The sequence below is a fragment of the Neovison vison genome, chromosome 1, assembly GCF_020171115.1.
Source record: "Neovison vison isolate M4711 chromosome 1, ASM_NN_V1, whole genome shotgun sequence".
Classification (NCBI taxonomy): Eukaryota; Metazoa; Chordata; class Mammalia; order Carnivora; family Mustelidae; genus Neogale; species Neogale vison.
The window spans coordinates 42,897,984-42,922,688 of NC_058091.1; the positions used below are offsets into that span (position 1 = coordinate 42,897,984).

At 40.0% G+C, this 24,705-nt stretch overlaps 1 protein-coding gene across 1 annotated transcript; it reads right to left on the minus strand.

Annotated features, from left to right (window-relative positions):
• Window positions 1–575: 575 nt before the first annotated feature.
• SMIM8 (small integral membrane protein 8) lies at window positions 576–10,884 on the minus strand. Its single transcript, XM_044236422.1, has 3 exons — window positions 10,819–10,884; window positions 2,728–2,888; window positions 576–1,021 (listed from the first exon to the last, which is right to left on the minus strand). Exons 2-3 carry the CDS (start codon window positions 2,860–2,862, stop codon window positions 863–865), a joined length of 294 nt encoding a protein of 97 aa, XP_044092357.1. The 5' UTR covers window positions 2,863–2,888; window positions 10,819–10,884; the 3' UTR covers window positions 576–862.
• Window positions 10,885–24,705: the final 13,821 nt, after the last annotated feature.

Genomic DNA, 24,705 nt, shown 5'->3' on the forward strand with positions numbered 1-24,705 from the left:
CTCTGCTCAGCAGGGAGCCTGCTTCCCTCTCTCTCTCTCTGCCTTCCTCTCCATCTACTTGTGATTTCTCTCTGTCAAATAAATAAATAAAATCTTTAAAAAAAAAAAAAGAAAGAAAATTTGGTTTTATGTTTATAGTATCATTGTAACATTAATTTATAAAAACTAAAATAGGTAACATTTGGTTGTAATCAAATAAAAACATATCTCAGTATACTATACTTTCATTTTCAAAGAAAAACTCCAATTTCATTGGATTATTCTACCATTTACTCATGTTAGTAGTAATGGGACTACCTTTTCAAAAGAAATAAAATTCTGTACCAAAAATAGCTGAAATAGAATGCCAAAATATTTGAGTCATCTCTGACTCTGTAAAAATTACCTGTCTTGAATGTGGACTACAGGTTTTTCAATAACTTACAATCTTTCTTTTTTTCTTCCTTTTTCATAAATACAGTCAAGTTCTGTGCCAGGAAGAAAATGATCATTGCCTTTGCAAATAGCAAAACAAAACCCTCACAGCAGTTGCAAATACACAATTTTACCTCAAAATATTAAAAATACTCTGCAAATCTGACAGCACTGGGTACTTTTATTATACAGAACTTAGTAATTAACAAAACGACTTCCATTCTCCTGGCACTTTGATACGAGGACTTAATAAAAGAACAATATTGAGAAGCTCCCTCTATGGAAAAAAAATGAGGTAAGGAATACAGCCTCAAGGCCTGGCTGCAACTGTTACCGTCTTTCCTCATCAACACCTTCTAGAAGAAGCAGCTGATACTATGCACTCACAGTCTTTCCTTCAAAGATTTCAGAGCCTTTTATGAAGTTCCATCTGCAGTATCCAGCACTATTAATCCCATTTAGATGTTCTCCTCCTCATGTAACTGTGTCCCTCACTATCAATAGCTTCATATAGGTCCTTTTTATTCTCTTGTGTTGCATGTAGATAACCAATATACGCCACGCAAAGTGAAAGGGTTATCAATCCGAAAGCCATTACAGGTTTGTTCTGCCAAAGAAAAAAAATGATAAATCCTCATTAATTAAGATTAATAATTTAAGGAGACCTAAATCTGCTGCACTTTCCTCTTGACATACCAAGTCTTTATTACCACACTAGCACTGCTATGGTCTTTTCCCTTGTAACAATTTACCCAGTTCCTTATCCAATCAATTCAGCTCCTGATAATTCAGAGATTAGAAAAGACTCTTGCTCTCCTCTCCAGTCTTTCTCCTGTGTACAGCCTGATCTCAGGCCTCCACCTTCAGGATGGTGGTGTCTGGGAGAGAGGCTGGGGAAATGAAGCACAGAAATGAGTCTGGTGCTCAGAGTTTTCACTGTTATCTGGGTGACATGAAGAAGTTGTTTAACATGCCTCAACCCAAGCTTCCCACTGGCAAACCTTCAATTACTTAATCTTGTTAGGAAGTGAGGAATGAAGTATATATGCTATTCTTCTTGCCTAAGTTCATGGATAACTAACAAAAAGCCCTTCATTTTCTCATCATATATTAAGTACAGCAAAAATGACAATGTATACACTCTTCTCTGGGAACCTACTCTATAACCTCAAGAAATTTAGTGATTGGGGCAGATACTATGCTGTTATAATAATCTTGATTAATTGCTGAAAATTCCAAGACCCTAAGAGACAAAGCGATGTAACTTTGAAATTGGAAAAAAAGAAAAATAGGAAAAGATGTTCACAACTCCACAGAAATGTTTTGTCCTGTCAAGAGTATAACTCAAATCTTCCTTTTTGTGTTCACACTCAACAAATTAATGTTTCTTAGGGTCAGCGTGAGTGCACAGTAGTGATACAAGTTTAAATTAGTATTCTCTGCTTCTGTCACATCTGTTGTATTACTATTTCAAATCTTAATCATCAAAAGAATAAAGGTCAAACTTTTCCACTTGGATGGACACATAAGAAGAGCCCTAAGCTCAAAGGGGTTTAAATCTACAACTCTTGAAATGCACTGGCAATTAAAACACATTTGTTCAAAGGTTTTACAAAATTCTACCTTGACTTAATGATCTGATTGTTAAACTGACCTATTTAACTTTAAAACAGTTTACACTGGCAACTATGTTATTAATATTCTAACCAAATTCAATATATTTAAGTATATTATATAGTATTTGATTTCATTTACAGTTTTTCCATTTATATTTATTTTTACATATGTAAAAATAAAACTGGTCAAATATATTCAATAATTTGCAACAAGAATATAAATGATTAGCTAACTCCCTTACATTGTATGTTTAAAACTTTTCATGATATTTGCAATATCCCTTAAGTAAAAATAATACAATTAAAGCTGGAATTGTAGAAAGAATCATCAGATATTCATTTTGTTTTGTTTCAATGGAAGATCTTATTTACTCAATAATACCTGATCAAACAAATATTTCTTTAGTGCAAAAAATATTTCAAATTAGTGCAACCATTAAAATAAAATTTTAGATAGGAACTTGAGAAGTTGATCTATTAATGTGCAACTATATTGTTAAATTTCTCAAATACCCTTAAAATAATTAGTTTTATATGTATATTTAGAGAAATAGTATTTAAAGTTTTCCTTCCACCTGCTTTTATTCAGTGAGCTCTTACTAGTCAACACAGAATTTTCATGATAAAATGAAAACTTCCTATTTCTGATAGCCTAGTTAAACTGAACATAATGACTTATCCTGGATATATTTCTTACAGGTTTAATGAAGAGCTCTGGATTCACAGCTCGAAATAAGGTTGTTGTACGGACCCCTCTGAGCCCTGGGTTTTTAAAGTCTTTCTCTTTGGATGGTTCCTCTTTAAAGCCAGGAGACTCCGGTGCTGAAGACATCTTCTTGACTAATGAGGATTTATTACCTAAAAATAAGAAAGAGACCTTTATTTTTTCCCCTTCATGACCATTTTTTTATAATGTTCTTTAAAAAATCATTCTGGGGGTGCCTGGGTGGCTCAGTGGGTTAAGCTGCTGCCTTCGGCTCAGGTCATGATTTCAGAGTCCTGGGATCGAGCCCCGCATCGGGCTCTCCGCTCAGTGGGGAGCCTGCTTCCTCCCCTCTCTCTGCCTGCCTCTCTGCCTGCTTGTGATCTCTGTCTGTCACATAAATAAATAAAATCTTTAAAAAATAAATAAATAAAAAATAAAAAATCATTCTGTACGCATTCATTTTCTTGAATCCCAGTCCAGTTATATACAAAGTGATTGCCAATTATTTTATTACTTTGTGTAACATGTACTCTGTAAACGGTGCTTTAAATTTTGTTTGGTAAAACAGTTATTTAATATTTCATCTCTTAGAACAAACCGGTGAAACGGGCGAAAGTTGTTTTACTACTTTCACAGAAGCCTTGGTCTGAGCCACCTTGTACTTGTTATATGAAAGGGGTACTAAGGGAAGGAGGGGGCAGGGAGTAATTCATACCCTTCTTTATTTCCTCCCATTTTCACTACTGCTCACCTTGAAACAGCTGGAGGGCTGCTAGCATTCCTGTTTCTCCCACAGCTTCCCCCTGGCCCGTGCTCAGCATCTGCTGGCCTACCCAAGCATGAGTACCAAGCAGTAAGGGCAGGTAGTTACTTTCACTCCTCGTTGTGTGTCAGCGACTCTCTGGGAAGGACTGCTCTGCCATCTTCTCATCCGAATATCCTTTTCTCCTCTTAATCACTCTAACTCTCTGTGTCTTTTGGCTTCCAGTTCTCCCAGCTGGAGTGTCAACATTTTGTGAATATTCTCTTTTAGATACCCTTAGGCAAAAGCTTATTCAATCATTCCTGCCATCTAATGCTGGGGAGGGGTGAGGGAGAATTGGAAGGGAAAAGGTAGCAAAGAGAGCTTCCAAAGGCTGATATTATGACAATATTAATAAAATTCTCTGGGGAAATGCTGTAACCCTACCATACGGTAAATGTTACAAAATGAGAGTCAAACATTCACATTTAAACACTCTTTGGGGCTTTGTTCGTGTAAGGATTCTTCAATTCTTCCATTTTATTGATTTTATAAAAGCAATATTTTTGTACCTTTATTAATTATGGAGAAAATTAGGAGTTCAGTGTTTTTCAATTTTCTAAAAAAAAAAAGATTTTATTTATTTGAGAGAGAGAGATCGAGAGCATGAGTGGGAGAGAGGCAGAGGGAGAAGTAGACTCTCCATTGAGCAGGAAGCCGGACAAGGGGCTCGATCCCAGAACCCTGAGATGATGACCTGAACCGAAGGCAGATGCCTAACCAACTGAGCCACCCAGGCACTCCAGGAGTTGTTGTTGTTTTTTTTTTTTTTTCCAAAACTGTTTTTTGTTGAAGTGATTACTTCATCTATACCACTTAGTTGGATAAACACCTTGTCAGAAACACTTATTCGAAGGGAAAGGATTCTCAATGCTCCCTATACTTGCCAGGGCTTCTGAAATGTTCACTGTTCCCTGTTCCATCATCCACCAGAGGTTACGGTTGTCACTGTCATTATCAACATCATCATCATCATCACTTTCTGGCTCCAGTCTGACATTAGTTAGCACTCCTATAGCAACTTTTGGATTTGCTCACTCTTGGAAAAGAGTTCATCTACTATCTCTAGCCACAAAGCCTTTAAAATCAAACTGGTTTGGGAGACTAAGAGAGCTGGCAATTAAGTACCAGAGTATTTCAAGTACCACGCTTGGTTTGCAGTCTTCCAGGTTGACCTCAGGGGTTCCACAGCAATCATACCTGCTTTCTGCCAAAATTTCACTATTGGATGGCTTCTACAGACCACCAGATCTCAGCAATCACATTTTCTGTATTCTCCTCACCACTTAAATTTAGAAAGAGTTTTTTCAGCAGTGTGCTTTCACTGTGAAAATCATACCCCCATCTAATAGCTTTAGAATGGCTCCATGCAATTCAACGGGAAAAACTCAACACATGCCTGATCCAAGCATAGGAGTGTGTTGTAGGCAGAGCAACTGTCTACCAGCAGGAGGATATGGCATTTTGCTCCTTCCATTCTTTTGCCAGTGTTTCCTGGACATTCATTAAATAAACCTCTCATCCTTCAGATGCGTGTGCTGGCTTTGTAATCACAGGGGAGCAAATGAGCATTTCTGAAGCACTGAGGATAAACCGACTTGCCAATGACAAGTAGTCTTACGTTTCCGTCCAAGATGTGTTACAGCAGAATACAGCAATCATCTAGCTTTGTTTACCTCTTCTGCAAGAATACAGCAATCATCTAGCTTTGTCTACTTCTTCTGCAAAGTCCACCTTGGCCATGAGATATATGATGTAGCAACTCAAAGAACACAATTCATCAGCATTTCAAACATCATTCAAACTCTAACTAGCAATTGTTTTTTTAAACTTCTCCTGTATGCAAGTTATTCATTTTCTCCTCTGGGACACTGTTTTTTATTTTGTTTTGTTTTTCCCACTACAGACAACTTATGAAACAATTCTGTAAGATGCCTGAAATTTGTTCAGCCAGAATACACTTGCTTGAAACTCATCATGCCCAAGGCTGGCAAAAAATACAATGCTTTCTGCTGACCCAGAGGTCTACTTATGTGCCTGTGTCCTGCACTAACTTTAAAAAAAAATTTTAAGCTTACTTATTTTAAGTAATTTTAAGTAATCTCTATACCCAACATGGGGCTCAAACTTACAACCCTAAGATCAAGAGTTGCCTGCTCTTCTGTCTGAGCCAGTTGGGTGCCCTGTCCTGAACTAACTTCTTGATATCACACAAAAATAGCTTTAATAGGGACCTAGCATTTGCTTCTACTTTAGGCCCAGAATACCTTTTATTTAATATATTGATTTATATAATCTATTGAACAATACTTTTAACTTTCTCTTCATCTACGGCCTAATCTTTCCCAAATGTCAACAAAATGGGAAAGGGATGGTAAATTCCTTTGCTACTCCTACTGCTTTCATTTCATTCTATGAAAACTGCTGGCATTTCATCTTTCTCTCTCAGCCATGAGAGCAGGGTAGATGGAATATACCACTAACACATTTGGAATTTAAGTGACAAATGCTGGTCACCAGATGCCTAAGCCAAGTTCCAGTAATGTTTCGATTTAAGTTAATAACATGATTAACTGTAACACTGGGAAAGAAAATTTAAAAAGAAGCAATCATTTAAGTGGAAGCAATATTATAGAATATAAATCAGCTCTGCCCAATAAAACAAATGTGAAGCAGGAAATAGTTAACACAACAGCCACTTTAAGACTAAATCACAGCCTGAGTATACTGCTAATTGAAACTGGGGAATTAGATAAAAATACTAGGAAGGCCTGAAAAATCAAATACACAAAGGTCATTCATTCTAACTATAAACTGACAAAGTGGCATTTTCCTTCAATTATTGAGAAACTGCTACATGTAATTAAAACAAAGATATCCAGTAGACTATGGTTTAAAATTGTTCACTGGGAAGAAAAACAAGGTAACGGGGAAGGTGGGTACAGAGGGGATATACTATAAAGCACAGAAGGGTCCTCAGACCACTGTTAATCACTTACATTCTGTGCTGATAAAAAGGTGCCAAGAATTGAGGATGGTTAATGCAATCCTTACCTCAAATCCAAAAACAAAAGAGGGAGAAAGAGACATTTCACTATTTTACAATCAAAAGGATTGCAAAAAATTTTTTTAAATCAAATCAAAGAGATCTTCAATGTTGAAATTCAACCTCTATGAAATGTCTGCAAAAAGTATGGATTAAGAGTGCTCTAACATGGGACGCCTGGGTGGCTCAGTGGGTTAAAGCCTCTGCCTTCGGCTTAGGTCATGATCCCAGGCTCCTGGGATCAAATCCTGAATTGGCCTCTCTGCTCAGCAGGGAGCCTGCTTCCCCCACTCTCTCTGCCTATCTGCCTACTTATGATCTCTCTCTCTCTCTCTCTCTCTCTCCGTCAAATACATAAATAAATAAAATATATTTTTAAAAAGAGTGTTCTAACATGAATTGTAATGACTTTATATATTTTATTTTTATTTTTATTTTTTTTAAAGTAGGCTCCACACCCAGGAGGAAGCCCAATGCAAGGAGCCCAACCCCCAAAGTGGGGAGCCCAACTCGGGGCTTGAACTCATAACCCTGAGATCAAGACCTGAGCTGAGATCAAGAATTGAACATATAATTGACATATAAGGCATCCCTGTAATGACTTAATTTTATTTGCAAGATTCCTTGGTCTCCTCTTTTCCTTAGCAGAACCTATGTTTTCTTTGTAATGAATGAAGGAAGTAAATAACCAAGCCAGTACTTATTATACTGCTATCTCCAGACATCCATATTCACCTTAATTATACACTATTTATTATAAACTTTTTACCAGAAATGACAAAGAACACCTGAACTGGAAGCTAACAGAAATGTTTATTAAAGGGACATTTACAAATTAAGGGATTACCTACCACACTATATTTTTAAAAGATCTCATATACCACAATTTCCATCATTTGTGGATGGAAAGTATACTTTCTGTGAAGTATATAAGTAACATTTTCCATTATATATCAGTCTTTTACCAGATATGGCATAAGACAGTTCAATTTTATTGCTTTCTTTTTTTTTTTTTAAGATTTTATTTATTTTAGAGAGAGAGAAGGGGCGGGAGGGGGATCAGAAGGAGAGGCACAAAGAGACTCCTCACTGAGCATAGAGCCTGACTCAGGGTTCAGTCCCACAACCCCGAGATCATGACCTGAGCTAAAATCAAGAGTCGGATGTTCAACTGATTAAGCCACCCACGTGCCCCTATTGCTGCATGTTAATAAGTCACAGTCACGGTCACTGGGAGGTTATAGCAGTTCTCCCCAAAATTGCATGAATTTGTTTATATAATCTATTGAACAAAGAAATCTTAACATCATTCTATACTTTAAATAAAAAAATATAGATTACTGAGTACAAAAAGGGCTTTCGTAGCCGAAAATTTGTTACATAGGGGCACCTGCGTGGCTCAAGCATTAAGTGGCTGCCTTCGGCTCAGGTCATGATCCCAGGGTCCTGAGATTGAGCCCGCATCGGGCTCCTTGCTCAGCGGGAAGCCTGCTTCTCCCTCTCCCACTCCCCCCTGCTTGTGTTCCCTCTCTTGCTGTTCACTGTGTCTCTCTGTCAAATAAATATTAAGAAAAAAAATTGTGTTATATACAACTATAAGAAACAATACAACAAAAAATCTTTTCCTGTAGAAAGTTCTTTTGAATCTCTTCACATGCCTGGCCCACAGAGCTACAGATATATGGCTGGAGCAGAAATTCAACTTGTGTTGGTTGTCTAAGTAAAGTACATAGAGTGCAAAAACTTAGTTGTTTGTTCACAGATGTGTTCACTGTCAAAACTTTTGGGGAAAACAAATATCTACATCAAAAGTAAACTTTTAATCTAGAAGTAAAGCTATTTTCAAGTGCAGAGCTAATGTAAATTCCACTTTTAAAAGCTGCAGAACTAATCATAAATTCAAAGCAGAGCAATAATCTGACATCACCACTCAAATGCACTGTACCTTAGACAAAAACATCTATTTAACATCTAGCACACTTCCCTCAGAACTTCCGGTCCTCCCATTACTTTGTCCAACTTCTCCCCTCACTCTTTGTTTACCACTGTTAAGTAGCAAGCACTTAAACTTGTTTGCATATGATACCAATCTCGACTTACACTTGCTTTCAAGACAGGTTTACTTTTAAGCTAGGGGAAAAAAAAGTCATTTATTGTGTTAAAAAGACACACAGTCTGGCAGGGATGACCGAAACCTGGCATTGCACTGCTGCTGGTGAAGCAATTTGGTGATTAGCCTGTGTGTGGGCCCACCTGCAAAATACTCAATAAATTAGGTATCTAAGGGCCACCCCTGGCGGGTGCAATCTATCCAGGAGCCCCTACTTGTATTTCTTCATTTTTTCCATCACTCATTTCTTGTTCCCCTACTGACAAATGATAGGAAACTGTCGTTTATATGTTTTTTAAAAAACAGAGTAAGATTTTTCATACCTACCCATAAATAAAAAGGATCTAAATTCAGCTGCATTTACTTCATATGTCCCTCCCTGGTAAAAAGTTCATCTTTTTCTTCTGCTCATCCTCTTGTGAAGGAAATACGTGATTGGAAAAGAAAGCAGCCGAGAGAAAGGATGCCGCCTCACACAGCTTCATGAGTGTCATTTACGCCGCAAAGTGTGAGTGAGAATGGTGCCCTCCTGGAACTAATGCACAACGTGTGAGCCTGTACAACATAGTCTTAGACAGTCAGAACTGGCCATTTTTGGATGATTTTCCCTCCCTTACTAAATTTTTTGCTCAGGCAGATGATCAGAGTGTATTTGGCAACTGATATTGAACAATTCACTGGTATGACTATATTATGTTGTACATGGAAATTAGACCAAGATAAAAAGACTGTGAGTTACTTTAGGGAAAAAATTCATCTTCAGATGTTCATTTTTGAAATCAGCATCTCAACAGAAGATGTCAAAACAAAACCATCAGAATTATAGAATGTTAGTGAGAACGAACCTTAGCAATGATCAAAGCCCCCCCTTTTTTAAGATTTAGAGAATTCTAAAATAGACAAAATATTTTAGTGGAGATATAAAATACACTTGTTATTTTAGTTTCACATACCACACTATCTTAATATTTAAGAAAATTATTTGCAGTCAGGGTCAGAGCATTTCAAAAAGAATTTAAATTAGAATAAGCAAGTTTGGGATAGAATCAGACGGCTTTGTGCTTTCAGGGGATTCGGCATAGCCTCAAATTCCTTCCAATCTTGCTATGTGTAAGCTGGAGGTCTTGGAAGAGGTGACAACCTCTGCAGGCTTCAGTTTCCACCTGAAAGGGTAATGTTATCTATTGCATAGAACAGCTGTGTAGATTAAGTGAAGTAACACTTCTTTAAAGGATGTAACAGATGTTCAATAAATGACAGCTATTGTCATGCTTACCACCTAGTCCAATTCCCTTTTTTAAACACAGAAACCTAGACCCAAAGAGACCGTCTTTGCCAATGAGAGTGAGATAACCCAAGTCTCTCGATTTCCAGCCCACCCCTACTCCACTTCACCCACAACGTACTCTGTAAGTTATCACCAGAATTACAAAACATAAAATTATAATCATTTAAATTTTTTTAATGGATTCTGTATTTGTTGTTTTGATGTTTAAAAAAAAAAGTTTAAAAAAATGTCTTTCCATCTCTTGAATTTACTGTACCTGAGAAAGGGAGAAGGGTTTTCCCAATGGCTGTCACAATCGGAGGTAGTAGTGCACACTACTTCCCTCCCCATATGGTGGTATCTACACTACAGCTGGCTATTACTCAAAAACAGATGCATTTGAAGCCTCCAGAAAAAAAAGAAACTGCACTCTATGAAGTTCCAGACACTGCGGTGGGGAACTGCAAGGGGGAACACGTGACTGAAGGAACGAGGGACTTCAGGTGAAAACAATCACAACACCTCTTCCCTCTAAATAGCAGTCTGGTGAGCGGGGACACCAAGAAACTGGCCAGGAAGTGGGAGGGTGCCTGACGTGAGGCTGCCCAGGACCAGCGCCGGGATCTTACGTGAGGGCCGGGAAATGGGCTCTATGAGGTCAGGGATCCCAAAGACGGTTCAGGGCGCCCACAGAGTGGCGACGGTTCGGGGTGCTGGAGAGAAAGCCGTCAGGCCCGACGCACCTGGAAGCGAGGCCCACAGGACGGCCCCCTCGCCAACGCCAGGGACTAGACAGTGGGGGTACGGGAAAGGGCACCCTGTTCCCCCGCCGCAGCCCATCACCCGCCACCCCTCACCTGCTGCGAGGTCACCCACCCAGCGCGTCCTCTCAGCTCCGCCTCCTCTCCGTGTGCAGGACAGGCCGCCCAGAGCGCCCATCAGGTTCATTGCCACAGCGGCCCCTACAGCGTGGAGGCTGCAAACGCAGGGGCGCGTGCGTCGCTGGACTCAGGCCTCTGACCGCTCCTCTAGCTCCCAGGTGGTGGCGCCGCCCACGGGTTCAGCTGTTGGGAGCTTGCAAGAGGCGTTTTTTAGTTTCTCCCTTTACTTTTAGTTTTCAGCCTCCCAGGGTTCGATTTTCGTGTGTCTGTGTTTTGTAGGAATACAAGGAGACAACATCTAGAAATAAAAATGTATTTAATGGAAGGGGAAAGCATTCTGAGGCGGGAAAGAAGGCTATCCTCCAGCCTGGATTTTAGAAGCACAGTGGTTCAAATATACAGTTAATACTCTGTCATTCTCTTAGTGTCTTGACATTCCAAGATGCAAGGTGTGTGTAGCCATGGTTGTGATAAAAATAGATAGGGTTGCTGGTTTGTACATACTTTCTTGATGTTAAAGTTTCTTGGTATGCCAGTTGCATTAAAAAAAACAAAATAGGGGTCCCCAGGTGGTTCAGTTGGTTGAGGGCCTGATTCTTGATCGCAGCCCAAGTATCGATCTCAGGATCCTAGTTCAAGCCCCATGTTGGGCTCCACACTGGGCCTGGAACCTACTTTAAAAAATGATAATAATTTTTAAAAATGATAAAACAAACCAAATAGAATAGCGGGTGCCCAGATTTGGACATGAATTTGTGTAAAGTTTGGGTAAATGAATTTTGAATTTAAAACTCGTTCATTCAAGCCAAATTAACTTTGTATTTGACTTGAGGTTTAATTTCCAGAAGATCATCAGCATCTGGTATTACTAGACAATTTTCTGACAAACTCAGTTATAACTAAAAAGCTGTTTGTGACATGAAAAGGTGCTAATTGTCACTAATTATTGAGGAAGTGCAGATCAAAATCACAATGAGATCACCTCACACCTGTTAGAATGGCTAGAGGTACATGTTGACAAGGATGTGAACAAAAGGGAATGCTTCTGCACTGTTGGTGAGAATATAAATTGGTGAAGCCAGTATGGAAAACAGTATAGAGATTTCTCAAAAATCTAATAATAGAAATACCATATGATCCAGCAATTCCACTTCTGGACATATATCCAAACTAAATGAAATACCTATCTCAAAAAGCGATCTGCACCCTGTAATGTTCATTTGCAGCATTTTTATAATAGCCAAAATATGGAAACAGCCTAAGTGTCTGTCAGTGGGTAAATGGATAAAGAAAATGTGGTATATATGTATAATAGATAATGATTCAGCCCTAAGAAAGACATCTTGCTGTTTGTGACAACATGGATGGATCTTGAGGAAATTATGCTAAGTCCTCAAGCATAGTCAGTCAGACAGAGAAAGACAAATACTATATATCAAGTACATGCAGAATCTAAAAAGACAAATTTGTAGAAATAGTGACTAGAATGCCAGTTACCAGGAATTGAGGGCATAGGAGAAAAGGGAAGATATTGGTCAAAGATTACAAACTTCCAGTTAGAAGGTGAGTAATTTCTGAAGATCTAAAGCACAGCATAGTGATTACAGTTAATAATACTGTATTTCATACCTGAAAGTTGCTAAAAGAGTATTCTTAAATATCACCAAAAAATAATAACTAGTTGATGCTCTGGTGGTTATCATTTGCAATACATATGTGTGTTAAATCTAAGACATTGGACTCCTCAAACTTGCACAATGTTATATGTCATTTATATCTCAGTAAAGCTGGGGCAAAGGGGAAGTCACCCACAAAATCAGGCAAAGGATCTATATACCAAACACAATACCAAACTTCCAGATGATGTTCAGAACTCTCGCAAAGAAAACAAAAAGCTATTTGTGTAGTAGCCACAGAACAACAGAGTGTCACAAAATGTTCTTGTGCTACATTATCGGCATACCCGTATTTTCTCCTTATCCCTTGGGGTTCTCCTCCCTAATCAGTAAAATACCAAGTATCGCTATGGAAACAAAAGTACCTTTACTGTCACGAATTGTGATAGGTGAAAAAATATGAACCGTAAAAAAGAGCATAAACTAAAAAGAGGTAAAGACAGTAGAGAAAAGCCTAATGGCCTTGCCAATGTCATGGATATGAAAACGATACAAGGGTTGTGAATAAACACAAGTTCTTTCCATTTTATCATGCTTTTAAGAAATTACTTTGAAGAATGAGGCCGGTCTGAAATCAGCTTTTATAATCATTTTAAATAGATCCTTCAATATTTAATGTTTAACAGGAGATTTGGCATTTGCTAGGATTAGAGATTTTATATTTGATGGGATTAGCTGCACAAAACAAAAGTTCATCTGTGTGAAACTGCACTCAAATTTTCAAAATATATATACTTTCATCAGGAGTTCATCAAATGTGTCCCAGGGACAATACTGGTGGTCTGGGAGCCTTGTCAAAGGAATCTCTGATGTGCTGGTTCTTTTCTTTCCAGACTTGAAATAATAGTTGGCTTAAAATATTTAATGAAGAAATCATACATTAATTTGTTGGTGTTTTATCAAAAGCAGCATTTGTTTTACTGTTGCTATTGTTTTTATAAAATAAATGCTGGCTTCTTTTCCTTAGCATTAAGCCAAGCCAAAGTTGGTGACATAATTAATGTGGTCCATGGAATATCTGACTCCATTGAATGAATTATTAGCTGACATGCTGGAAAAAAAAATTAAGCATTTGTGGTATAATACAAGAATAATCCCAATTCTCTGCTCCTCCATACCCTCCCATTCACTTCTGTGTCCACTCCCACTCTGATTCTGGGGTTGGTCTTGTATCTTATTTTGGTTAATACGATATTAACAAATATGACACCAGCAGAGGCTGAAAAGGCGCCTGAACTGGTGAATATGCCCCAACTAACCCACCAGAGATGAAAAACACATTGAACTAAACCAAGTCATCCTCATCATTCCTACTGAGGCCATCCTAGGACGGCCATTCATCAACTAGCCCCCACACAAGTGAGCAAGCCCAGCCAAGATCAGCAAAGCTACCTACCAAGACCAGACAAGCCTGTGGAGATCAGCTGAGCTTAAATAGATGTGTTGGTTGTTGTGTAACTTTATAATGGGTAACTGATACAATGTGGCAATGGATAATTGAAACAATGCCATCCACTGCAAATTCCTTGAAATCAAAGAGCATTCGATTTGCTTGGGAGCTTCAGGAGTAATCCAGTTTCAGTGGAAACTGCAAGAAGTCCAAATGTTTGCTATTTGTAAAAGCTATACTGTGGTCTACCATCACAGGAATATCTGTTATAGAAGGAAATGAAATCTATCACATAGTAGGAAACATAAATGAGTTTAAAAATGAGAATGAGGAACTGATATTTATTTATTGTTTTCCTTCTAGATAATATTTTTTTAGCAAAACTGTCTTTGGCACTTTCCATGTCAGGTCATCTTATACTTAATTTTGTCACATTTCCAAACACTAGAAAAAATAATGATTTATTCTATATTAATTTTTCTAAAGTCTCATAATCTCAAAGCAGCTTAAAAAATAAAAAGTAAAGGGGCGCCTGGGTGGCTCAGTGGGTTAAAGCCTCTGCCTTTGGCTCAGGTCATGATCCCAGGTTCCTGGGATCGAGCCCTGCATCAGGCTTTCTGCTCAGCAGGGAGCCTGCTTCCTCTCTCTCTCTCTCTGCTGCCTCTCTGCCTACCTGCAGTCTCTGTCAAATAAAATAAATTTAAAAATCTTTAAAAATAAATACATTAAATAAATAAAAATTTAAAACCTTTTTATTGCATTTTTTTAATTGAGTGAAAGAAGCAGGAGTTCATTACCAGTGCAGTTAGGTTCAGTTTAGTGAACTGTGCATTCAGTTTAGTGCCTTTGTGCATTCAGTGTGACCACTATTATACTGGACATTGGGAATTCAAGTATTAAGATCTATTCTCTGCCCTTGAGGATCTTAAAGATTTGTGAAGGAGACAAATATAAAAACAGATCATCTCAACAGATCAATAGATTAACATAATGTGATGAGTGATAATGTAACAATGTGCACACGTTTCTTTGGAAGCACAGAAAATGGAATGTAACTTGGCCTGCAAGCGCTGAAGGCTGAGCTGACAGAATCAGAAGCATTAACTAAGGCAAGAATGCTAGAAAGGATGTGTCAGGGCAGGGGAAAGAGAATGAACACAGTCTTCAAAGCATGAAGCCATGCAGTGTGATGGGGTGTGTTACATATTCACCAGAGAGTGAATAATCAAATGGAAAATGGGAAGAAATAAGATTGGAAAAACAGATAGGGGCCAGTCCAGGAGGGCTCACATCTGTGATGAGGGACTGGTACGGTATTCTGAAGGTCATGGGAAGTTACTGAAACCATTTAAACCTGGAGCTAGGTGATCCAATGATATTTCACATAGATTTCTCTGAGAACAAGATGGGTTAAAGGGCACAGAACTCAGTAAAAAGCCAGTGCAGTATTCCAGGAGAGAGGGAATGAAGGCCTGGATTAGGACAGTAATAGGAAATATAGAGAATATGGGATGGATTTTGGTGATACTAGCGAGCAAAACTGGTGAGACCAGTGATAGTTTTGGGTTGGGGTAGAAGGGGTAGGAGGTGAGGGGGAAAAGAAACCTATGTGAATACAATGGTGCTCTGCCCAGAATGTCTCCTCTTTGGGGCAACGTGGAAGATCTGCTGATGACTGCCCCCAGCTGCCCCTTTGCTGGGCATTCTCATGGCTTCAGGAAACCGTGTCATCCAGTCCTTCAGGGGTCAGTTGCCTGTGACCAATGACTGGCTGATACAGAGTCTGGGTATATGCGTCTGAAGTTCAGGGGGATATAAAGTTTTAAGAATCATGGCAGGGCGCCTGGGTGGCTCAGTGGGTTAAGCCGCTGCCTTCGGCTCAGGTCATGATCTCAGGGTCCTGGGATCGAGTCCCGCATCGGGCTCTCTGCTCAGCAGGGAGCCTGCTTCCTCCTCTCTCTCTCTGCCTGCCTCTCTGCTTACTTGTGATCTCTGTCAAATAAATAAATAAAATCTTAAAAAAAAAAAAGAATCATGGCAAAACCATGAGAGTGGATGTGAGCATGTGAGAAGAGGAGGCAGGGAAAGAACAATGGGCCACAAGACCCTGGGAACACAACAGTGAGGGAGTGAACAGACCAAGAAGAGATCAGGAAAGGGTTTGAGAAAGGATGGTCAGAATGGTGTGAGGAAGAAGAGGATAGGAATAATTTGGAAGCTAAGGGAGCTGAGATGATTAAGAAGAGAACAGATTAACGCACAGGCTTCTTTGCCATCAGCCAAACTCCCCTCCAAACTATTGTCCTTTCTAAAATACAAGTCTAATCATGTCACTCTTCTGCTCAACATTTCCTGCTGGGATGCCTTTTCCTGTCCTTGCCCTTTGCCTCTCTCCTTATTCCATAAGGTTAATCAGAGGAGACATGACAACCACAGCTCAGATCCATGCTTGAGGTGTACAAATTACCTTCCTGGAAGCTGACTCTTGGAGAAAAATCATACCTATCCAGAAGAAAGACTCCCCTTTTCAGATTCTCAGATAAGGTTAAGAGGCTACATTATTTTGTTTATTTTATAATCTGGAAGTCTAGCAGGATAATCTTGAGCCCCTGCAAAGACTGAGCACAAGGAGTCAGCAAACCCTTCCCCCCCCCATCTAAAAACTCTGGTGTCTATGTGTAGGAGGTGATAAGTAAGGAGACTGTCTTTCCTGGTTAAGTGGGAAAAATAAGATTTGTGCATCAGCTCATAGAGAAGAAATGGAAAGAGCAGGGTTTCTTGTTCCATGGCCAATAAGAAACAAGATCTGACCCTCTGGAGACAAGGTAGCAGAAGGGAGCATTTTTTGGATATAATATCTTGGGACACTCAGCATACAGCTGTTATTTCAGTTGCAAATCATTAGCTCAAGTGCAAAAGGATCTGTATTATGTCATGTAATGATAAATACAAGGAGAGAACTAGTTTTGGGAACATTGAGTTATGGGACATCCGAACACATCAACAGGGCTTCCTGGTCTCACCTCTTAGATACACTTATTCCATATATTGGGTACATAACTGCTGGCAGTTTTAGGCACCTACCATGTTAAAGTACATTCAATTAGAAAGGGAGAGTTTCTAATCCTTCATATATCAAATCTTGTAAGAGGGCTCTGACTTCATGACTTTTGGATCATGTGCCATTTTTCAGGACAAATTGCTGTGGACAGGAGGAAGGGGTGCCCTGGCTGGCCAGGCCTGAGTCAAGTCATGTTATCACAGCAGTGGAGAAGCAGTTGCCTTGGGGCTGGAATGGGATAGAGGTGCTAGGAGGACAAAATCAGCAGATGTCCACTCAACAAGTAGACCAGCTTTCCAGGTCAGGTTATGCTCAGCTGGGGCAAGGAGCATGCTCCTGGAAAACAGCAGCCAGCAGGGACCATAGAACAGAGCTTTTTTTGCTGAGCGGTGCTGCTGCCATATTCTCATATGGTGGTAAAGAGATAATTTCTTCCTATCATGGCTAATGAAACTTATGAAATGAGGCAGCCAGAATGGAAGACATAGGGCGCCTGGCTGGCTCCGTCTGGAAGCCAGAGTTGAGTGGCTGCCTTCAGCTCAGGTCATGATCCTGGACTCCCAGGATCGAGTTCCACATCAGGCTCCCTGCTCTCTGTGGGGAGGGAGTCTGTTTCTCCCTCTGACCCTCCCGCTTCTCAAGCTCTCTCTCTCTCTCTCTCAAATAAATACATAAAAATCTTTAAAAAAAGAATGGAAGACATAGGTGGCCTGGTGCCAAAGGTACATGAGAGGATCCCAAGGCACTTTAGAAGAAAATATTTATATTTTATTCTGTGACTGTCATTTTGCCCCTCTCCATCAGGCTTTTATTCCTTTGCCAACATGATCCCATCATTGAATAAAAACACAACCCCTCAAACTACCCTTCTCTCTCTTCCTCCCTTGCACAAACCCAATTTCCAGAAAAGAGGGAAGCCACGCCCTGGGTAGGGAGGGCCTTGGTCCTAAACCTTGCAAATAAGTCAGTGACAGGGCAGTGTCAATGTTCAAGTGACTTATTTTTATCCAAATACTAGAGAAATTTGTGGACGTTTGGGTTGTATTAGAAACTGCTGTTTGTGACACCATGCCTTTGAAATAAAACAATATTAATGTGCATGTAAAATGCCACACACTAAATTTACAAACTCTTTTCTCTTTTTTAAATGTAGGCTCCACACTGGGCCCAACACAGGGCTTGAACTCTCAACCCTGTGATTGAGACCTGATCAGTCGGCCGCTTAAGGACTGAGCCACTCAGGTGTTCCCAAGTTGACAACCTCTTAGATTTCCCAGTGCCTAATAGATACACCTATAGGATTCCTTAGTGTTTCTGAAGGCTTGTCAGTTGGTGTGACATTCATATACCGTCAGCATTATCCTACATCAAGGGTTCTCGAACTTGAGTATGCATGCATCAGAATCACCTGGAGGGTTTAGGAAACATAGATTACAGAATCCCAACCCCAGAGTGTCTCATAAAATAGGTCTGAGGTGGGGCCTGAGAAACTCAATTCCAAATTGAGGGGGCTGCTGCTGCCCCCCTCCTTGGACCTCACCAAGAGAACTACTGATGTACATGATGGGTCGCTTTCCTTCTTCTCTTGCCAAATAATACACAATTGTTTTTAATTGGATGGTTTTGAGGTAGGGAAGCTGAAGGAATTCCATTTTAGAAAGGCTCCATCTCTGCTGTTTTTCTGTGAGATCCTATATACTCATGTTCAATATTTGCCTCTGAATAAGCCAAAGAATGTACATTGTCACCTCCAGAGGGAAGCCAGAAAGTTAATCATTCTCTGAATTCTGTACTAGGCCCCAGACACCTAGTAACACCTAAGAAGAGCTGGATTCCAAGCATGTTGCAGGACATCAGCTTTGAGCAAATCTCAGCTCATGCCAGCATCAATACCCCTTACCTTGGGTAATGTATGGAATAATACCTATTGTTCACTTGACACTTGCCTTTGATCACACCCTACTTTGGGTTACTGAAGGAACACATACCCTAGATCCCTTTCCATTATAAACCCCTAACCCCAAGCAATGATGAACCTTATTCTTTTTTCCTTGCTGAGTCTCCCCAACACTCTGTTTGCTATTCTCCATCACTCGCCCTACGCCAACAAACTGTTCTTCCACTTTCTCCAGCTCACATTCGCTTTCTCTCCTGAATGAAGCCAAGGACTACCTTGACTGATCCTATGCCCTCTCTCTGCCCCTGTGTCCTCTGGCCCAGCCTGCCTGCATTAGTTTCTACTTTGGGGACAGGGATGCATGATATTCTAACTTAAGAAATTCCTCTGAAGGGGTGCCTGGGTGGCTCAGTGGGTTAAAGCTTCTGCCTTCAGCTTGGGTCATGATCTCAGGATCCTGGGATCGAGCCCCACATTGGGCTTTCTGCTCAGCGGGGAGCCTTCTTCTCCCTCTCTCTGCCTGCTTCTCTGCCTACTTGTGATCTCTGTCTGTCAAATAAATAAATAAAATCTAAAAAAAAAAAAAAAGGAAATTCCTATGAAGATTTAAATATCTGACCCAATTGATCAGACTTCAGAAAAGCATAAAGAATAACTGTTTCAGATGATGGAGATTTAAGTCTAGTTTGTATTTATCATAGGTCTGTATGGATTATGATCAGTGAAAAAGGACAATTTCATTTGGGTACAATAATACTTATCATGAGAAGGTGCTTCCTAAGACTTGAAAAATACAGAGACTTTAGGAAATTTAAAGACTCTCTTCTAATTATTTTTACCCCCATCCTTTTAGAACATAAAGCAAATAATTGAGTTAGTTGGATGTGTAGCCAGGCTACAAGAGCACCTGGCTCCCAGGGTCCCACACAAAATCCAAAGGCAGAGAGATGAGTGGTAGTTGATGGGGTCCGTGATCAAAGGAGCAAGACTGATACAAAGCGAAGGTCAAGCAAATCTTTATTTTGCTCCAAGCATCGAGAATCAAACCGACAAGCCATGGCCGTCTCTTTCAGAGAGAGGGACAACCCCCAGCTTCACGGACTAGCTTTTATAGGGCAAAGGCCATGTGGTTGAGCCTGGCCAATGAGTTTGTCTTCACCTGACCTGACTTGTCCTTGCATTCTAGGATCTGTTATCTCTACCTGACTTGACCCGTCCTTGTATTTGGGCTCTGTTATCAGGGACTGGTCGACCATATTTTACTGGTTTCCCAGACTTGCTTCTTTTTTTTTTTTTTTTTTTTTTTTAAGATTTATTTATTTATTTATTTGACAGAGCGATCACAAGTAGGCAGAGAGGCAAGCAGAGAGAGAGGGAAGCAGGCTCCCCACTGAGCAGAGAGCCTGATGCGGGGCTCGATCCCAGGATGCTGAGATCATGACCTGAGCCGAAGGCAGAGGCCTAACCCACTGAGCCACCCAGGCGCCCCCACCAGACTTGCTTTTAAGTAAGTTCCCTGGGGTGGGGGTGGGGGCGGCAGGGTCAGTTTAAGTTTTACTGCATGAACAACAAAATGGCTGTTTAACAAAGATGGAGTCGCTCCGGCTGAGTAGGTCCCTACAGTAGTGAAACAAGAAAAGAATGGATTTCAGTAAGAAAGAGCAGACTAGTGTTTCTAAGACTGTCTCCAAAGTGCTGAAAATACTTCCAGGTTTATATGAGAAAAATGTGGGACAAAGGTGAGTGGGCAGTGAAGGTCAGCTGGATCACTGTCATGGGCGGGGTCTTGCTGTCTCTGAGCAGTCATTGCGTGAGGGGGTAGTTTTATTTTCCCTCAGGAAAATAAGGCCCACTGGGTCTTTTGCCTGAGCTAAGAGATGAGCTGGAAAGAGCTTAATCACTTAGAAAAGACAGACTGAGGTCAAAATGGAGGTTGTAGTTGAAGACCTCTTCTAGATGCATAAAATATAATAAAGTCCTTTTTTGTAATAGTTTTATAGGATGTTTTGCAATGCCATAAACAACAAAAGGTCTCTTTAAATTCAAACAAGTAATAAAGATTCCCTTGTCTTCTGTTTTCCTTGATTCTCTCTCTCTCTTTTTTCTTTTCCTGTTTCTTCTTTCTTTCTAAAACACTTGGGCATTTTCCTCAAGTCACTTGGAAGTTGTTCTACAACAGATGATGCACAAGGCAGGGTTATTTGTGTATTACAGTTAAGTGTTTGTATTCACAGTAAAGCTGCAGATGTGCTGAATTAAGGTAACCTGCTGACAAGCTAAGTGCTTTTCTTCCTTAATGATAGCAGTCATTAAAAACCCACAATAAAAAGACTAAAATCTCCAGAAGACGGGTGTCTCCTATGTTAACAGGAGTTGGGGGTTTCTCTTCTGAGCAAGATGCTCACTCTCTTGTTGTTTTAGATCAATAAACCTCTACCTCTCACTCCAAGCAGCTAAGAAGGTCTTCCAACCATGCCTCATAAACATACTTTATGTTTGTTCTTGTTTTTGCAAGAGGCAAGTTTTGATCAATACAGTTTGAAAAAGCAGGCAAGGAAACAACGCTCTGCATTAACCCATAAATGCCTGATGGAGTGAGGCAAAACGACAGTCACAGAATAATGGAAACTGGGTGAATCAAGGCAAACAGGATAACAGGATTTTGTGATTTTGAGGAATTACTTCCTTTTGTTCAAATTTTCTTTAATATTGTTGTTGCATTTATTATTTTTTAAAAGATTTTATTTCTTTATTTGACAGAGAAAGAGAGAGATCACAAGTAGGCAGAACAGTAGGAAGAGAGAGAGGAGGAAGCAGGCTCCCTGCTGAGCAGAGAGCCCGATGCAGGGCTCAATCCTAGGACCCTGAAATCAGGACCTGAGCTGAAGGCAGAGACTTAACCAGCTGAGCCACCCAGGCGTCCCATGTTGCATTTATTTTTAATTTCAATCATTTAAGATCAAAACTATTGCCAGAATTTTGGCCTTTTCTTAGCTCACCTCTATTTTTTAAGTAATCATTTTGTTTAATTGAAGCATAACATAAACAGAAAAGCATATAAGTCCTAAGTGTACAAATTAATGGATTTTCAGAGTGAACCCCTTCAACAATGCAAAATAGAAACTCAACTATCACCAGCACCCCAAAATCCCATTACCCCTCCCTCCTCTCAGTTACTATCTCTCCCCTCCTTTAACTGCTATTTTGATTTCTATCACCATATTCATTTAAACTTTAGGTTTTAAAATTTATTCATATTGATGCATTTGTCAGTTACTCATTTCCATTGCTGTAGAGTTTTTCACTATCTTAAGAATTGAGATTACTTGCACCAACCTAAGCTTAACTGACGAGACTGATGGCTGAGATCACCTGTGTCAAATTACTGCCTTTAATCCCCAGGGAATTCATGACAAAGGAGATACAATAGCAGATCCATCAAATATTTCAGTGTTTACACCAGGATGACTTTGTAAACCCATTCATTAAGGAAATAGTTTTCCTGTCTGGGTAAACAACTCACTTATCAGGACAATAGTTTTTCTTCGTTAAACTCATCTTCATAATTTGCTATGACCACAATTCTGAAATATTGTGTCATGAACTTCACCCAGTCCCAAAGAGTTCCCCTACCATGAAAGACCTGCCACAAACCTGAGTTCAGAATCCCCAAACCTACAAATACTCTTCCTTGATGTGCTCTTTTGGAGACAGTACTAATGTCACCAGCTAGACCCTAAGACTTGATCTTTAGTGCCCACCTGCTTGTACTCACCCATCTTTTCCCCACATTTTTCCTTAAGGTCTTGTTTCCAGCTTATCTTAACTCAGGCAAATGGAAAGCAAAACCACCCATAGCAATAGCGACTGTCCTGACAAGATCTCCAGCCAGCCCAGACCAGCCAAGCCCATTTGAGCTAAACCCCTGACTCGCACCTGTGCAGATGGACCATGGAGTGACCACTAAAATGGCCAATGACGACCTTCACCTCATTGTAATACTAAAATCTTCACCCTAGGAGGAACCTCATCTCCATTCACATAACATACAATATGTATATAGGCATGTTTCCCAAAGGCACACAAGCAACCTTTTGTCCCCCTCTACTTAAGAAGACCTTTGATATCAGCCACAGCAACTTCTTTCAAGATATGTCTCCAAAGGCAAAGGAAACAAAAGCGAAGATGAACTTTTGGGACTTCATCAAGATCAAAAGCTTCTGCACAGCAAAGGAAACAGTCAAAAAAACAAAGAGGCAACCCACGGAATGGGAGAAGATATTTGCAAATGACAGTAGAAAAGGTTGATTTCCAGGATCTATAAAGAACTCCTGAAACTCAACACACACAAAACAGACAATCATATCAAAAAATGGGCAGAAGATATGAAGAGACACTTCTCCAGTGAAGACATACAAATGGCTATCAGACACATGAAAAAATGTTCATCATCACTAGCCCTCAGGGAGATTCAAATTAAAACCACATTGAGATAGCACCTTACACCAGTTAGAATGGCCAAAATTAGCAAGACAGAAAACAGCATGTGTTGGAGGGGATGTGGAGAAAGGGGAACCTTCTTACACTGTTGGTGGGAATGCAAGTTGGTGCAGCCTCTTTGGAGAACAGTGTGGAGATTCCTCAAGAAATTAAAAATAGAGCTTCCCGATGACCCTGCCATTGCACTACTGGGTATTTACCCTAAAGATACAGATGTAGTGAAAAGAAGGGCCATCTGTATCCCAATGTTTATAGCAGCAATGGCCACAGTCGCTAAACTGTGGAAAGAACCAAGATGCCCTTCAACAGAGAAATGGATAAGGGAGATGTGGTCCATATACACTATGGAGTATTATGCCTCCATCAGAAAGGATGAATACCCAACTTTTGTAGCAACGTGGACAGGACTGGAAGAGATTATGCTGAGTGAAATAAGTCAAGCAGAGAGAGTCAATTATCATATGGTTTCACTTATTTGTGGAGCATAACAAATAGCATGGAGGACAAGGGGAGATGGAGAGGAGAAGGGAGTTGAGGGAAACTGGAAGGGGAGGTGAACCATGAGAGACTATGGACTCTGAAAAACAATCTGAGGGCCTTGAAGGGGCAGGGGATGGGAGGTTGGGGGATCCAGGTGGTGGGTATTGGAGAGGGCACGGATTGCATGGAGCACTGGGTGTAGTGCAAAAATAATGAATACTGTTACGCTGAAAAAATAAAAAATTTAAAAAAAAAGAAGAAGACCAGTCTTCCCTATCTAAACATTCCTCTAAGCCCTAAATAAAAGGAATCCATCCACTTTTGCCCAAGGAGTCACAGCTTTGGAAGTTATTCCCTCTGATCTCCTTATTTGTTGCAAGTAAAGTCTCCTTTGTGCAACAACTTAATTTTATGCAGTTTCCGACTCACCAAAGAGTGAACTCACATCAGTTCATTTACAATGAGACTCCGTGAGCTTTGCTAAATCAACATGTTTTTCTGGTGGTCAATGTAAGGAGGTTGACAATATGAATATATCACAGCTTATTTACTTATTTTTATCTTGATGGGCATTTGGGCATTTCCAGTTTAAGACTGTTATGGTCAGTCCTGTTACGAACACTGTATTTTGATGCACATAAATATACAGTTGGAGTTGGAATTGCAGAGTCCTCAGTGGGTGTATGTTCACTTTTAACAGATTTAATAGTTTCCCAAAGTGAGTGTACCAATTTATACTCTTACCAGCAATGTATGAGAGTTTCACTTGCTACCCATTACAACCAATAGTTGATATGGTCAGCCTTTTTAGTATTAGCTATAATGGTGAGTACGTAGAGGTAGCTCATTATGATTTAAC